The 16,741-nt window shown below is 45.0% G+C and overlaps 3 protein-coding genes across 3 annotated transcripts; all 3 read right to left on the reverse strand.

Moving 5' to 3' along the window:
- Positions 1-6,032: 6,032 nt before the first annotated feature.
- On the reverse strand, positions 6,033-7,467 carry AOL_s00109g63 (uncharacterized protein; the record flags this gene model as incomplete). The annotated part of the gene is made up of 4 exons (XM_011126544.1): positions 6,033-6,255; positions 6,332-6,511; positions 6,578-6,873; positions 6,940-7,467. 4 exons carry the CDS (start codon positions 7,465-7,467, stop codon positions 6,033-6,035), a joined length of 1,227 nt encoding a protein of 408 aa, XP_011124846.1.
- Positions 7,468-11,211: 3,744 nt separating this feature from the next.
- Positions 11,212-12,781, reverse strand: AOL_s00109g64 (uncharacterized protein; the record flags this gene model as incomplete). Its single annotated transcript, XM_011126545.1, has 3 exons — positions 11,212-11,595; positions 11,703-12,504; positions 12,567-12,781. The coding sequence occupies 3 exons, from the start codon at positions 12,779-12,781 to the stop codon at positions 11,212-11,214; spliced, it is 1,401 nt and encodes a 466-aa protein (XP_011124847.1).
- A 588-nt stretch (positions 12,782-13,369) lies between these two features.
- On the reverse strand, positions 13,370-15,043 carry AOL_s00109g65 (uncharacterized protein; the record flags this gene model as incomplete). Its single annotated transcript, XM_011126546.1, has 1 exon — positions 13,370-15,043. The coding sequence occupies one exon, from the start codon at positions 15,041-15,043 to the stop codon at positions 13,370-13,372; it is 1,674 nt and encodes a 557-aa protein (XP_011124848.1).
- Between the last annotated feature and the right edge of the window lie 1,698 nt (positions 15,044-16,741).

The raw sequence follows: 16,741 nt of genomic DNA on the forward strand, positions 1-16,741 counted from the left end.
TACCTCCTTGCTACAGTTTCCTCTCAGAGTAGGCCTGCGAATCGTAAAAACCTGAGGGTATCGAGATGTCGCTAGATTATACGCCAATATGACGGGACTAGTGCCGACTTAGTGTCGCTGTGTTGGGGGACGACGCGATGTTGACCGTTGAAAACCCCGATTAGCCTTAGATGAGCTCGATCCGCTGGATGGTGTCCCTGGCAGCTGGCTCTTTTCCCTGTTTCGATGCTGGTCCGGCGTATAAAAAAAGAATCCGGCCGAGGGGGCAAATATATGCGGCGGCCCTTGGTCGTTTGACAGTGGACAGAAGGAGAACGGCAGGAAATGCTGATCGATGACACAGGGTCTGTTGTGACTGCTGAGGTTTTGGAGATTTGGGTGCAAAAGCTTCGATGATGATAGACTTTATATATGTTTACTTGTGGGTGTGAAATGTAAATCCGATTGGTATGATATTAATATTTGTATCAGTGATTACTAGCTCTAGTCCTACTACCGTAGGACTCCTGGGTGTCTTGTATTATATTAGGATTCGATCGAGCTCTTTGGATTTGAAACTGCAAGATCGATTATTAACTGGGCATCTAGGACGAATTATATACACTTAGGACAAGAAGCATGCACAGTTATAAAATACATCTGCATGACTATCATAAGCCTCAAATCGGACGTAAGGCGAACTGATACACTCATGCTGCCCAATCTCCAGAGTCATATTCCTTGTCCGACCCGTTCCTGCGATTTGGTAAGCTACGGCCCGAGAAAAGCCACGACAGACTGAAGCATCCATCACAAAAAAATATGTAACTACAAGGGAGCTTCCCTTGTCGTTTGAGCTCAGAGTGGTCTGTTCACTTGGCCTGGCCGGCCGGGGTAGTAAAATCGGTGCTAGGAGATTAGGAATGGCAGCCTACCGGGTCTGGCCCACGGCATTTAGCGGAAAATACTGTAAGGCCCTTTTCTGCCAATTTCGATGCCAAAGCCTTGCCAATACGATCTACAAAGGTATAGCAGTATCGGACAGTACGCACCGACCGCACCCTTGTCTGTGGCCTCGTCGAGACAGCTTCGTAAGCTCTGCAATCGGGGCGGAGACGCTGCACGGTCGCGGTCGGATAAACCTGCAGCCGTCTACAGAACGTTGAGCCTGAAGAGTCAGCGCCGTTGTATAAGCCCTGCACTAACAAATCCGGATTGGAAAATAGGGCAGAACCGTAGATCCTCGACACACCGCAGGCAGAGTACTAAAGGTAGACGAATACCGCGAACGGCGATACTAGAAAAAAACTCAAAGGCGGTCCGATTCCGAATTCAGATGTGAAAACGCAGGCAGCAATCAAGCAGACGAAGTCACACAGATGCAAGGATACATTATTATTGTCTTTTGAGTGTTCCGACCCAGATGTATTGCATTGATTGTGAGATATCTTGGAATTTTTTGATCGAGCTCGCCGAATCGACTGCCGCCTTGTACACGCTGCGCTGTCGACATCGCGATGAGATTAGTACCGAACATGACCGAGATGGGAATTTATGAATATCGGGAGGATGGGGCTCTAGGCACGGAAATCGTAAAATTCGATCAGACTCGGCCAAATTTCGGATTTTACTCTCCATTTCTCGAGATTGAAGGCCCCGACCGAGTGCCAAGATCGGATTGTGATGGGTTTCTGAGTGTGCAACATGAACAACACATCTTTCGGTGGAGGTTCGTGATGTTATGTTAGTTAGATTAAGAATGTGGAAACTACAATGCAATGCATGTTGTACTACATGCAGGAGTCCGGATCTCGACTAAAAAACCCAGTCGATTCACTCTTTTAGATAAAATCAGATCTAGTCCGATTTATCAGCCGCGAGGAACTGTTGAATCTTCTCTTTGCTGCACGAAAACATGGCCCTGACTTTACTCCTTGTCTTTGAGCCTCGATCGACCCGACGGCAGGCCTTCCTGCGGGCCAACATTCCATACAATGGCGCTAACTGCATCTATAAAAAATCTGCCCATGTGAATCGAGCCTGCCGACAGTGCCGCATGATCTCCCGTTGGATAGTATATATCTCATTGCTTAATTTGGATACCAAGTACTTGTCACCGTCTTCAGCAAGAGACTTTAGTCATCCCTGTAAAGTTTCGGTTGATTTGGTACCATGGTACGAACACTATGGTTCTTGATATATCAACTAGCTGGTGTTTTGCTGATAAAGCTAACCCTTCTTCGTCCCCGCCCGCGGAATTATACAGAAGACAGGCCTGGTAGTAACGTCCTCATCGGACGATGTAGATGCTTTCGACGCAAGGCAGCCGTTACACCGCATATGAGGGGAGAAGTCTCGCTTTATTTTTGAAAAATTGTGATACTGAGGCTTTTTGGAGGGGCTCGCTGAGGCAATTCCGGAACGAAAGTAATCCCAGGTGATAGCTGACAGCTGGCGATCGGACGAAAACGCGGGCTGTATCAATGCAAGGGCGGGTAGAAGTAGTGTAATCCAGTCATCGTGATCGAGACATGAATTCGAAGGAAAATATCGCAGTAAATCGTGATGTTGAGATATGACGTTAGAATAGTGAGAAAAAGAGGAGGGATGCATGCATCGCGGGAAGTGATACGTGCAATCTAGGATTGAAAGATGTGATGATAGGCAGTGGAATGGGATAGGATCCTAGGACTTGGATCGATGTAAGGAAGTGGAATGGGATAGGACCCGAATCGACTGTTTCCCCTCCCCATCCCTTAGTGATATTGGGCAAGAGGAAAGGTATGAATTTTGGGGGTCTCCAAGCAGACCCCTTCAGCTTGCTATTACAATAACTAACTTTCTATCTATCCCCTGACAAGAGGCAATCATGATACGGTTTCCTTCCCGTCATTCCTTCTAACGATTTAACTGGCGAGTCGGATACCGAAGCCAAAGGCTCATGTCTCAAGGGCGGTATTCTAAGAGACCCTATCGGATCTCTTGTCAATTTCCGATCCGTAGACGATATCTGAGACCTTCTTTCAGGAACAGGAAGGTATTTAGGAAACCGCAGAATGTGGGTCATCTATTCTTCCAGAGCGACCTCTCAGATGATCGAGATAACGTTGCGTTGTTTCGCATCTGCAATATCAGACCTTTGTTATCGACCTCATCCATGAAAAAAGAGCGTGGCGTAGCCATTACTCAATAAAAAATACTGCACAAATGCTCTCAAGGTATCATCATATACACCAGTCTGGCCCATTCCGTGGGGTTATACGAAATTCGGATTTGTACTGTATATGTGATGGACTGAAGAATCGAATCTCGAAACCAAGGGAGACGAGGCGCATATGCCTAGTGCCAATCCACTTTCAACTAGCCACCAATAGATGTTCGGGAACCAGAAATTCAACAAGATACTAAATGCCATGGCACAGTTGAGGCGTAGTCCGGCAAAAAATATTGGTTATGAAGTACTCAAATGTTCCCACTAAGTTGCATTTAGAGGGTATAATGTCTCAAAGGAATTAGAACAATCACGGCAATTGCAATTATATGTTCTCGGACTTGGGTTGTTAACTTGTTGTCATCATTTTACTATCACGACTCAGCACCATGGGAATAAGACCGACCTTGGCTTCCAAACTTTGACAAGGGATCATAAAGCCGACCAGAGAACCAGCACGGGAATTAAATTAGGAGCCGAACTTTGGCCAGGTTGAGGTTAGCCCATCGAACTTGCAAGAGCTAACAGGTGGGATCTTTCGTTATCTTCACGCAATGGAAGCGCCAACGCTAGTGGTCGGTGCCACTTTGCGACCTGGATCACCCTCGTTCAGCCGAAAACCCTCCCAATTCTTGATGTTGCGAATTGACATGATATCTTGCCCTCCTAGGATCCTTTGCATTATTGAAAAACAAAGCATGATTATGGTCTGTGACATCCATACTTCGATCGCTCGAGATTCTCGAGGATCTCAAATTGAATTTATTTCAGCTTCACAGATCTCAGCTCAGCCGTCCCCTTTTGGATCGCCCCAAGGCCTTCCTTGCTGGTTCTTTGAGGCTTTAAGGTTCCCGTGTTACCATCCAGCCAGTAAGCGAAAAGCATGGCACACGGGAAGATCATGTCACCCAGGTTGCTAGGCAGGTTCGCCTCAGACAACGCAGGAATCCACAACTTTCCTGGGAAGCAAGGATACAAGATGTTTCCTCAAACCCATCTTATAGCACCTATCCAAGGCTTCAGGATGGTCGCCTACCATGGTTATACGAACATATGATACTCCTGACCATGATACTGCTTAGGTTTGGTCCTAATATGTGCCTAGTTTACACAAGTCTGTTCCAACAAACACCACCAGTAATGTTAACTCTTGGCCAGCTTTCGCAAAAGCCGAATTCGAAGGAATATTATGTTTCCCCGCTTTTTTTTCGTTCTTTCTTGTGACATCTTAGTTGACAAATGCATTTCAACGTTTCTTCATGCCATGCGAGTCGAATCACAAACTACTCTTGGAAGGCGTGACTTCAGCCCAGTCCTGCAGCAAGAAAAAGAAGTCGTTAGATATTGCCCAGTAGAAATCTTAAGCCACCCTCCAAGAGGTTTCCCAACGAAAGATTCTTCACGATCGATCGGGACGTCACGTTCCGCCATGTTGGATGTTGGACACCATCTTTTTGTTCCAAATCGTCCCAATGATGAACATCTCGATTCCTTAATATTAGGCAAAAGGAAAAGCAAACCTTAAGGGAAATTTATTAAAGATATTAGGCAAACTTAATCTCTCATACAGAATTCGCGAAGCACATGGGCATATACCATCTCGCGAATATGGGTGCATGTACAGGATTACAAATGTTTTCCTGTCGACATGTCTCCACTCTTAAAGAATACTGTGCAGAACTTCTAAAAAAAAATTTAAAAAAATGGTGTAATCATCTGGTGATCCTAAAGGCCGTTAATCCCCACGATAAGTCTTTAGAGCGTTTCAGAGACTTTACAGAACGCCACCTATAATCAAACCTAGGTCTCTATCTATGGGAAGATATCTTCCAGCGAATACCATGTCACATATGTAATCCACACTTTTTTTGCTTCCTAGCCCCATTCCTAGAACATCCATCGGAGACGAAAAATTCTAGGAACTCATCGGCAAGGGAAATCCTGACGAGTTTTCGGGCACTACTATTTTCGACGCTGCTTCATTAATGTGTGCCGTCTATGCATAGATCGGTTCAGACGATACCGAATACAGAGATGCGCATAATATACGGTCCTGCCTTGGTGTTGTTGAAAAGCCAAGGGTGGTGGATTTTTAGGACCCATGGCTTCAAAGGGAAAACATGATAGGTCACATGAACCAGGGATGTTCGTATATAAGAAGTTTGCCCACCATCCATCCACACATATTCCTTTGTTTGCATTTCCCACTAGACGGATGCAAGAAGACGTTCCCCAGTCGGCAGCCCCGCCAATAAAAACAGCTTAAGGTACCAATAATGGAGTCAGCTTTTAGTCTAGATTTATCTGGTACATGAGACGAAAAAGACGAGATGGTAAGAGGAATTTCTGTATCATCAAACGAAGTCAATAAATTTGGTATTTCTTTATACAAGATATAGTTATAATAGGAAAAAAAAAACACCGACTGAAGAGATCAACTCTGTCGTCGGCCAAAGAAGAATGGAAGTTAAAGTACATCGTACAAAGATCATTAAAAGTGTGAACCCAAGGAAAGAAGTAAAGTAAGGTCTCTTCCCATCTATGGTGAAGAGCCTTGAAAATAAAACCCATAATTCCTCCCCCACGAGCGCATTTCTAAGACAAAACCCACAACCAATAACACCGGTTCGTTCCCAGACACCTGGCTCGTGAAAGCCGCCTTTTCCCATTCCTGCGGACTCTTCATTCTTCTTTTTTTTCTTCTTCTTCTTTCTTCTTCTTCTAAAGTAGTAAGGATTGTATAAGAATAGAGTCATGAGTAAATGATAGGGCGAACAAAAGAAAAAAGGATATAATATTTGTCTCGTAAACCAGACTCAGATAACCCCAAGTTTTGGTATCTTTAAGCCTTCTCAACGTAATCCTCATCGGGAGACGAAGAGCGCTCTTCGGTCTGTGAAATAACAAAGGTCTTTTCGACCCGGCTGATCTTGGTAGCAGAGTCGGAACCAGAGCTGCCAGGTCCGCTTGGGTAGCTGTAAGAAAGGAACTTTGGAGTATGCTTGACGAGGAGTGCTCGCAAGGCTGGCGCAGAAGAGCAGATCAAAGCAACATTAAGTTCGACCCTATTTTTTAAATTATAATTAGTATATTGTTTTTGCGGAGAAAAGTTGAGAAAGTCAGGTGTGGGGAAATGCTCACATGGCCCATGCGTTGATTGGAGTGGTGGAATTGTTGGTATATTGGAGGTATTGCTTGACCATAACTAGACGAACAATGCTGGCAATCCAGGCGACGGCACCGAGACCAAAGGTAATGATGGCAAGATTTCGCTCGCGAGGATATAATTGGAGTCTCCAGACCAATGGGAGTGGAATAAACCTGCGGGTGGGGTCAGCATTCTTGCGCGGCTAAGCAAACGAAAAAATGTCGGAGAGGGGTACATACCAGATGGCTACATCGGTAATGATGTTGACAATACCAGTTCCCAGAACCATAGTAAGTGGGTCGAAGGCGGCACAGGTCAAAGTTGGGTCCACACCATGATTCCAGATATCGGGATAGTTGCACTGGAATAGCCACATGAACATAGCGACCATAGCGTTGGCGAAGCTGATGAATGCAGTGATGTAGACGGCGAATCTGAGTGGCTTCCAGGTAGACAAGTTGTGATAGAAGAGAAGAAGAGCGAATTTAATCGAAAGGATAGCAATAGGATAGAGTGCCATTCCCATGAAGTAGGCCTAGTAATTCATTAGTATGTGATATAGAGTAGCTAAGCTAGATGTTGTAAAATGATTGATACTTACGGCTTGACTGAATCTGGCCTGATTGTAGGTCTTATCGCAGTATGAGGCAAATATTCCAGATGCCTCTTTCTCGTAAACAGCAAGAGCACACCAAGCAACAATGATAACATAAGCAAGGATAGCAAGCCAGTCGAAAGACTGAACACGGCCGAGGATAGAGACACGAGACCAGATTCTAAGTCCAATAACAAAGGTCGAGAGAACGGTGAAGACGACGAAGATTGGGATGATGGAACCTGTCGATTTGGGATGGTCGAGAACACTGACCCAGCTGCTGAACATCGGGATAGTCTCATTCAACGGTGCCAATTCGGAGTTCACAAAGTCGAGGTTGGCTTGGTTCCAACCAGTGAGTTCCATGACATCCGCATCAGTCGCATTCGGATTGAGGCTAAAGAGTTCACCGAGCGCAAGCACGATCTCTCTGCCTGCTCTGTCCCACCATGACGGTGGTGCTATGCCAGACAAATAGAAGCAAATGGTATTGGCAGAGGAGATCTGATCCTTGGTAAGTTCGGACATCGACATCTTGAGATCTGTTGTAAAGTAACAAGAGACTCAGCTGCAAAAAGAAGGATATAGCGACTGTCCGGTGATTAGAAAAGATATTGGCAATGATATAAGGAAGGATGCCAGATGGAAGGCCAAGTCGCTGTTGGAGTTCTTCTGTTCTTCGAATTCTCAAAGGAAAAAAAATCTCACGAGGTCTGGGGGATGGTTTAATAAATATACGAATCTACTCTCGAGTATTCGGCCTAGGCTAGCTTTGGATCGCCCGTACCCTTGTGCCTCATGGCTTCTACATGTACATGATGCAGGTATCTAGTGGGCGAATAACGAAGGGCTGGGGTGTGTAGGCGGGGCCCAAAGTTCGATAAGCCACGCCACATGGTAGAATCGAGGCCTGGTATAACTATCGATAAGTTGCAGCTTGATTGTCTGCAGGGGCCACTCTCGCGGTTTCAAAGATCATTCTAGCGAAGAACATTCGAAGACACTAGGTCCTGATCAGCTTGACTCAATAGATGTGATAGACCTACGACTATTACATGGGGGTGCCCTAGTGCTAAGGCTGACATCATTTATTTGATATTCGAATATTCGTGCAGAACATATCAGAAGTGGATGTCTAGCGCTGAGGGGCTGCCACCATCCAAAAGATCCCAGAAGCCGAGTGCTTAACGCAAACACAACATCAAAGTGGGTTGTCAAAACCGCGTGGCCATTAACCCGCAAGAGGGTGTGTGGGAATTGGGTCTCGGTTCCTTGGCTCTGCCGTGCTATAGGCGAAGTGACCTTCATGCCGTGTCTGAACATTTGTAGTCGACGGTGCTTTTTTCTCTTTGGTATTCTGCACGAGGCGTGCAGCTGGGCTAGGATACGTTTGTCCTATGTAATTCGCAACGAGGCCCCACCGGGGCACACACCTGCAAGAAAGCGAGATTCTAACCAACCATCTGAAGAGCTTCAATCCCACTATACCTCTAGTATTGTTTGCTTTATGGTGCGGCTAAGATAATTAATTTGCAGTAGTTTAGTGCGAACCATTGTAAACTATCGAAAGGTGTGTACTTACATGCCTGACCAGCCATGGCCACCACCGCACTCAAATAGTGCATGACAAATGCATCGTAACTCGATGCCATTCTCTGCACAGACAGAAAAAATATTTCCACTTTGCATAGAACCTGATTGCTGAAGATCCAAAATGGTTGCTCTCTCCACGATGGTGGCTTACAGGGTGATTGAGGTGTGTAAGGAAAATGGTAAAGTCCGAAGCTGCGACTCCTCCCCATCTCGACTCCAAGATCATCGATGAGAGGTATGTAGGACTGCATAATCGATGTGGTAGACAATTCCATTGTCCTGCACCATTCGAATGAGTCCCCGGGACTATTTTACCTAAACTCTCTAGATATCATCTTCTTCAGGTAACATGTCGTCTTGAATCTGACTGGATCCCGTAGTTGCCGCTAAAATGACGACCTACGAGCCGGTCTCCTCGTTCCGCAACAACGTGCAACGCAAATCGGGTCATGCATCTACCACGCGGCCAGGAAAAAGAAACAAGTCGGTCACGTTTCCTATGGGGCCCTTATGCAAGAAGATAATTCAGGCTAGCCAGGCCCCTTCAGTCATAACGTGAGGCATATCTTTCTATCTTCCTTTAACGAGTCAAAAAAAGGATGTGGTGGGGATGAAGGTATACAATTGGAAATTTATTGATACCAAGGTACATACACCACCCCTCCCTTGCATCGATTCTCGCAACATGTGGCAGCCACATTTCTACGAAAGCCAGGAACACCCGATATTTTCTCTGGCGTAAACTAGAAATTTGTGAGGGCTTCCTCGTGGAATGTTTTCGTCCCCACTTGCATGCTTCTCATCCAGCCTCGAGACGCTGCCATGAGCTCCACGAAAAACGTGGCCTGACCACCCTTGCATTTCGTGAACCTACATCGTCGAAACGATAGCACAATAATGACGGTAGACGGATCTTACTTATAGTGGGGGCTCATTAAGATCCTAACTCCCGCCTTCATGTAAACTTTGACTAAAACAGGAATAGAAGGGAAGGCTGTCTAAATTAGAAACATCTAGAGATTCAGCCGGGATGTTATCGTGTCGCAGTGGACTCTGCAGCTTTTTTTTCCCCGTTATAAGATTTGCAGGTTTAAACAAACATTCTGCTGGCAGGGCATTGCTTGTTAAAACTATTATCAAGCAGCATTTTAATAATACTGCATGCAACCCCGAAGAGTAAAACAATGGGGATTGAATAATTTATAAGCGTAAGATTGCGATATCTCGACTCGAGATGAACCTACAGGTGATGTTTTCGTTCGCTTAGGTCTCGTATGATAAATTCCCTGAAGCAATTCGAGTCGGAAATCTTAAAACTTCGTGACGATCATTCAGACAATCAAGCTAATTTATGAATCTCGGAGTCCATTAACCGCCTGCATTATTTCGCGTAGAGCCATTGGCTTTCGCAGAGACCTAATTGTTTGGTCTCAAACGCTTAGTGTCTGCAAGTAGGTATCAGACTCATTGTCAATATCTTAATATCTCGTGATATCGACCATGGCGTTAGAGGAATCGCGACTCGCGTTCTCTAGAGTGATTAAATCCTGCTTGGCACAAGACGAAATCAGTAGCAAATTGACCCGATGGTATATCCCGAATCGATAAGAGCTAGAGCCTGCGGGGAAAGTTGGCCAAGATGTCCACTCGACATTCCTCGGATACGAAGAACCCACTGGCTCACCGCCTAGAACCCTCTTTGCAGATCGAGGTAGCGTGGGCGTGAAACCTGCAGGGGCTTGCATTTTCCACGTTTCTCGCGGGAAGCGTGAGGTGTGGCTCCCACGTGCATTTGACGGTTTGCCATATGGATTCCTGCTAGGTATGATTTATGCTGGTAGACGAACTTGCTTTGAATGTGGGGCGTATACGAATTTAGATCGGCTCTTTGTCCTCCTATCATGACTAGTGCAATCGAGTCTACAGGATTATAGATAGTATCACCTGGTGGCTTGCTTGTCGGTTGGAAAGTGTGCTGGTAGATTCTTGGTTTTACGAGCCAGTTACCAGGACGTTCCGAAGCCTCAATTAAGGTTTTTGCTGTGAACCTCGAAACCCTATTTCGGTATGTTACACTCGCATTCTCTATGTAGCACATGTACACCCTCGGCAGATCTGATCCACCCGGTTTTCTGCGTTGTTACACGAAGATCCAGATTCGGGTATGGGGTCAGAATACCACATACTCTTTTTTTCAGCTGGGACCCTGCCGTGCTGGAATTATATGCCGTCTGTGATTCTCTAAGATACTGAACACTCCTCGATTTCATTTGAGGCATTGGTTCGCTCCCATAAATGACGTCATTGAGATTTCAAAGCATTGAATATAGCGGCGGGCTTCTACCACGAGTCCACACCCAATAATGTTTAAACTATCCTACAATGTTACAACCATTCGATGGATTCACAAGTATGGCAATGTCAGAGCTAAATTCACACCCCTAGCTAGATATAACGCTGTCGAAGGCTAACCTGATAAACTACAACAGAATTTAAACCTTGGACATCTTCGCTAGGCATATGTGGGTACGGTTAATATATAGGATCAATCAAGCTTATATGCATAGACTAAGTTGATAGTGGCCAAACTTAGCCCGTGAGTTTGCCTTCAAAGTAACTAAAATGCACATAAATTGCATTCGAAAGAAGTAGATTTTATACACATCAGATGCGTAATAAATAATACTAGAGCATCCCCATCTGCGTTACACCCCAATCCATCTTTTCTTCAAAATGTCCTAAAGGGTTAATACGAGTAGTCCATCTGAATGGATCATGCTTGAAGAGCCCACGTGCATAACCCGTAGCCGTAGGTTTCTCATATGGCTTACCAATCTCTAGCTGTCCTTGATCGTTGCGAATTACCGGGTAGATTGAAATAGTTTCTAATACAATCCGGAATTCTTTTATATTCGGAAAATAGTTTAATTGCTGCTTCAGAACGGCAGAGAAAAAATCCGATTTTTCCCGGGGAAAATAAAACCCTATGTAGTCGGGTATTATGAGGCAGAATACTTCAATATTCTGGAAATCCTTAAGCGTGACGCCGGGATTTTTGTTGTTCGCCCACTAAGTTGAAAAGAAGTGAAAACCAATGGGAAGGTTCGACGTCGGCTACTGCGTAGTTACGCTAATATTTTGGTTTTGAACCTTCCGGTCGAAATGCATGTACTCACATCTTCTAGCAGCCTGTTCCAATTCGACCGAGTTGTAGATAACCATTTGAGCTTTGAAAAGTCCGCAGCTACTTCTTGTGCGAAGCAATAACTGCCTTCACTTTCAAACATTAGTCTCCGGAGGTTCCCTAGCTTCCACGAAGGCGGGGTACTAGTGCGTCCGTTGTATTCGTGTAGTGGATGAATATCCTCCTCATGTGTGCTAAAGGACCAGTTAAGTTTTATATTCAGCTCCGAAACGTTATTCTCGGACCCGGGCCCAAAAATTTCGAATAGGCGTTCGAAGAAAGGATTTATTATCGCCAAAGATGATTTATCGATGTATAAAGAAATCCTAATTTCCTTGAGATGTTGTGGACGTTGACGAAGAGTGGGATCTCCTCCTACTAAGGTTGAGCTTTCAGATACCCCTTCAATCAACGGATCTCCTTTAACCCAAACGTCAATAGGTATCGGTTCGGAAAATTGCCATCGTGTTGGGTTCTCCCGATTGATTGAAGTCGACTCGAGATCGGCGTGTCCGTCTTCGCCGAAAAGGTTTAACTCGCGGCCTGGTAATGGTTTGGATGGAAACCCGCTAACCCAACGATCAATGGATACCAATTCAAGCAACGGCATCACCAGAACCGCAGAATTAATGATGTTCCAAAATTTACCCCATCCTACACCCGAGCAATCGTCAGAGTAGCTGAAAACCCTGACAAAGGTGAACGGCTGTATGAGATTGACAATGGCTGGGAGACTTTCTTGGCTGGACTCGATCTTGCTCTCATGGCCAGGCAGCAATTTTAAGTTCAGGATCCTGTCATAATTAGTATTGAAAATTATGGAGCTTCAACGGAATGGCCCTAGTAGGCAGCTTACTTCACAAGGTGTGAATATTTCACGGCGTCTATAGGCCAAGACCTAATGTATGGATTCTTTGGTTGGATACATTCGATTTCTAAGAAGCTATAAAACTTTGATTCGTTGACTTGTCTCCACCTCCGACAAACTTGTCTAGCATAGAAGATGCTCTCCGCATTAAAATCGCTGAATATTTTGAGGAGTATCTCCGTAGGAAGTGAATTGATAGACATTTTGCAAGAGAAAGATAGTTTTGAACTGGAGAATACGATGTCGTGGGATAGCCAGTCTTCCTAGAATTGCGGCCAAGTGGGAATGATGGCTGGATCGCGAAGCTCCAGGCTGAGCCACACGGCAGGATATCACACATTGGCTGACAACACGCCTATCCTTTTGATATGATGCGCAATGCAAAATACATATGAGATATGCATAATGGTTCGTGCTTCCCGTGATGTATCTATTTTTTATGATATATAGGCTGGTCTTGTTTTTGGTTCCAAATGCTCCAAATACTATTTGTAAAAAATATATTAAATTCAACAATTACCAGTACAATCTGATCCAAATCCTAACTACCAATCCGATCGCTAAAACGCTACAAAAGAAACAAGGAGAAGAAGACACGCCGGTGTATATACATCAACCAAAGCATGCTAGCACCTTGCTAAACCGCTGACAATTTGACCAAGAGTAGAGACACCATATCATAATTACGTACTGTTATACCGTATTCTTCCTCATAACCGCCTGCTTATAATTCCCCTTCAAAGAAACCCGAGTGGGCTCAAATTTCTTTCTCCTCCACTTCGACCCCCCCCTCAAAAATAATCTCGATGAAAGAACCTCGCCGGACTCCCCTCCCAGAACTCAAACACCGCTTTCTTCCCTCCAACCACATCAGCAAAGCTCACCAAATTCTGTCCCTTCAGATAAACCTTCCCATCTGCTTCTCTCACGACCTCATCTCTCTCCTTCCTGTCAATCCCCAAAATCTCAGCCCTGCCCCAGAGGCTCTGCACATCAACTCTTCCCTTCCAAAACCCATCCGGATATCTCACACTAATCATCCCTTCCTCAGCTACATGCTTTCCAACCATGATCTCAAACGGATCATCCCCCAACCCACCAACATCCACCGGTCTGTCAATACTGAGTGTAGAGTTGAATTTTGAATAGGTGTTGATTTTTGGAGTGTTCGTTGGAGATATACCATCAGCGATGATTCCCCAATATGGTAGCATATTACTCCAAATATTCCCTTCTAACGCCGTAAGATTCGTAAATGAACCCGTGACTAACTGGGCATTAATATCCCCTTTGTGGGATAGCATCGATATAGAAGTGTTCCGAAGCGACAATTGATCTTTAAACCAGGGTGTTAGGATAAAGATATGGTGTTTTGCGACTATATTGATATCCGCGGGTGTGTATTTGCCCCAACTTATTAGTTTAGGGTAAAGCCGAATATCAACACTACCCTCCGAAGCCGTGGCAGAATATGAAAGACCGTATCCCCAGTTTCCGATTATATAATTAAAACGGGAATATAGCGATATGTGGTTTGCAAATAGCGGGTCCACTTCCTTCCCAGGTGTGCTGACGGGGAAACGGTTCGAAATACTCTTATACACAGAAGACAACGATAACTTTTCAGTTTCAAGTTTCGCTCCTGATTCCGGAATCTCAATATCCAAAAGGTTTGTAGAAATCGAAACATGTCCTAATTTCCTCGCCTCGGGACGGGTGTAAACCCAAACATTTACAAATGTTTGAAAGTCGTGGAATTCCGTGGGTTTACGGTTTACTGGATGGAGGTTTGGGATGGAGGTTATGGTGATATTCTCGGTTTGTCCCGGTGTTATTATTCGATTCGTTTGGATGCAGTTTATGGGTGAGGCGAAGTTGGAATAGACTTGGATGTAGACAAGGAGGTTGTGGGATTGGGTTGGTTTTCCTGTTAGGAGTTTGACGGAGCCTGTAACGCCGAGGGGAAATAAATCGGGATTTATGAATTCGTGGACGGAGAGGGTGTAGCTTGATAATGTAGTGTTTGGGGTAAGACCGTACATGTATTGACGAGAGTAGTACCTCCAGGGTACTGAAGGTGGGCGGGGATTAGGGGAGGGCCATGGCCAGCCGGGGGAAATGCACCTGGCGATTGTGTACAGCGGAGTGAGAAGGGTTATACAAATAAGTGCCAATAATAGTTTACGAATTCGAAGACGGTGAAGATCGCGCGGGATGGATTTTATGTTCTGTTCTGGGTCTGGTTGCGGTGGTGGAGGCGACAAGAGAGAGGTCGACTCCGAAGCGCCATAGCTATGAACATCTTGCCTTCTGAGGAGGGGGGTTTTCTCGTTAGTATTCAAAGGATGATTAGGAATCAATTCATTTTCAAGATCACAGTGACGGTTAATTGGATTCCTATTAGAAGATCGAGAACTACTTGAAGGGCCGGCGGGAATACTACTGCGAATCCAGAATGCGGCCATTTATCTGTGTTGACCTTGTTGTAACTTTTTTATTGGCGTTGAAGGGAGAAAAAGACCGGCCAAGAACCCCGGCGAGTTGGAAAGGATCGTTCTCGATTCCGAAGCTGCGAGGGAGCAGCTAGCTCGCACGAGGGGCCAGCTTTACTTGGGTGCTCGGATGTTTTTGTCCTTGTAGTTGAAGTTGATTGAAGGTTTATTTTTTATTTTATTTTATTTTATTTTTGATTCGCAAACTATCTGCGGAGAAGCAGGCGGGAAAGAGGAGATCTCGAGACACTTGAAGAAATATATAAAAAAAAGGCGGATGGCCTCCCGTACTTACGTGGTCTTCCCCATACTTAAGGTCACTTAACAATCGAACGCCCTTCGATCAATCTGGCAAAATTCATTTACACAGCATGAGCCCAAAGAAGGAGGGAAAAAAAGGAAGGGGTGTCCAGGATCAGTATCGTGAAAAAAATGCGGTGCTACGATCCCGCCGCCTGCACCAGCTGCTCTCTGTTATGTTACTTAAGCCTTACTTGATTCGAATTCCCCAGACCTTTTTTGGAGGGTGTGAAAGATCAATGTCGATAGTATAATTAAGTTAGACCGGAAGACAGAGGGGCTGGAAGAACTATCGAAAGAAAGACTGTTCGGTTCGGGCCAGTTCCCTGCTGACCATATTTATGCACAGAAGACGGTTTTCTGTCACACTTCTGTTTGGGGTAGACTGCCATTTCCCATTCTCTTTGCCGGGAACCCTTCTTCTCTTTCCTTTCTTTCATTCATTCGATGCGGTGCATTTGCAGGGTATGGGTACGGGTATGGGTTTGATTGGTGGGGCATATTAGGCATTTTAATGTGGATTCCTTATCGATAATACATTTATTTTACTTACACACTACTCCCTTTTGACATATGTTAAGTCGATGGCTGGAAAAGAAGGAAAAAGGCCTGTCGCCAGCGCTTCCAATGGTGTTTTTTTTTCCCTCTTTCCTTTGGAGCGGAAAAACCTTACAATCGAATCTTCTTCTGCGATTGCGAATTTACTTTGTGAACTTGTCTCTTCTTCCTTCTCATTCTTCTCTGTAGTCTCTCTATAGTCTTTCTTTCTAAAAGGGAATTGAATATCTTTCGTCTCTTGTTCTTCACAAGCAAGTTATTTCGCATACATATAGAATCTGACCCTGGCGCTTGAGCTCGTCCCCGCGCGATAGCACTTTGCACCGAGCTATCCCGAGGTACACCGCGTTACTTCTCGGATACCTTTTTCTGTCACCTCTCCTTCCCCATACAAAACCTCGCCTGTCAAGGTACTTACATACTTCTAAGCTGATCTTCTGATCCCGAAGGAAAAGAGCTTAGTTTTTTAGCCCCGGAAAACCCCACTACCGGCCGACTCTCTCTCTTTTTTTAACTCCCACCCCCCCAAAAAATACACTAAATTAAAAAGGTTTAAAGCCAAGTTGGTAGTTATTTTATAAAAAGTAGGATAATGCTCGGACGCAACGAAACGGTGGTTTTAATCGTCATCCTCCTCCTCCTCTTCTTTGTCGGAGTAGCTTGGTTTTTGGTCTGGGCGAAGAATAAGAGGGTTGTATATTTGAAGACGAAACCTGTCGTTGTGGTTGAGGAGGCTGACGGGAGGGTTTGATTGCACCGCATATGTAAGTTCTTCTTTTCTCTTTTTCTTTTTCTTTTTCCTTTCCTTTTTTT

Source organism: Orbilia oligospora (assembly GCF_000225545.1).
Source record: "Orbilia oligospora ATCC 24927 unplaced genomic scaffold scaffold00109, whole genome shotgun sequence".
Taxonomy (NCBI): Eukaryota; Fungi; Ascomycota; class Orbiliomycetes; order Orbiliales; family Orbiliaceae; genus Orbilia; species Orbilia oligospora.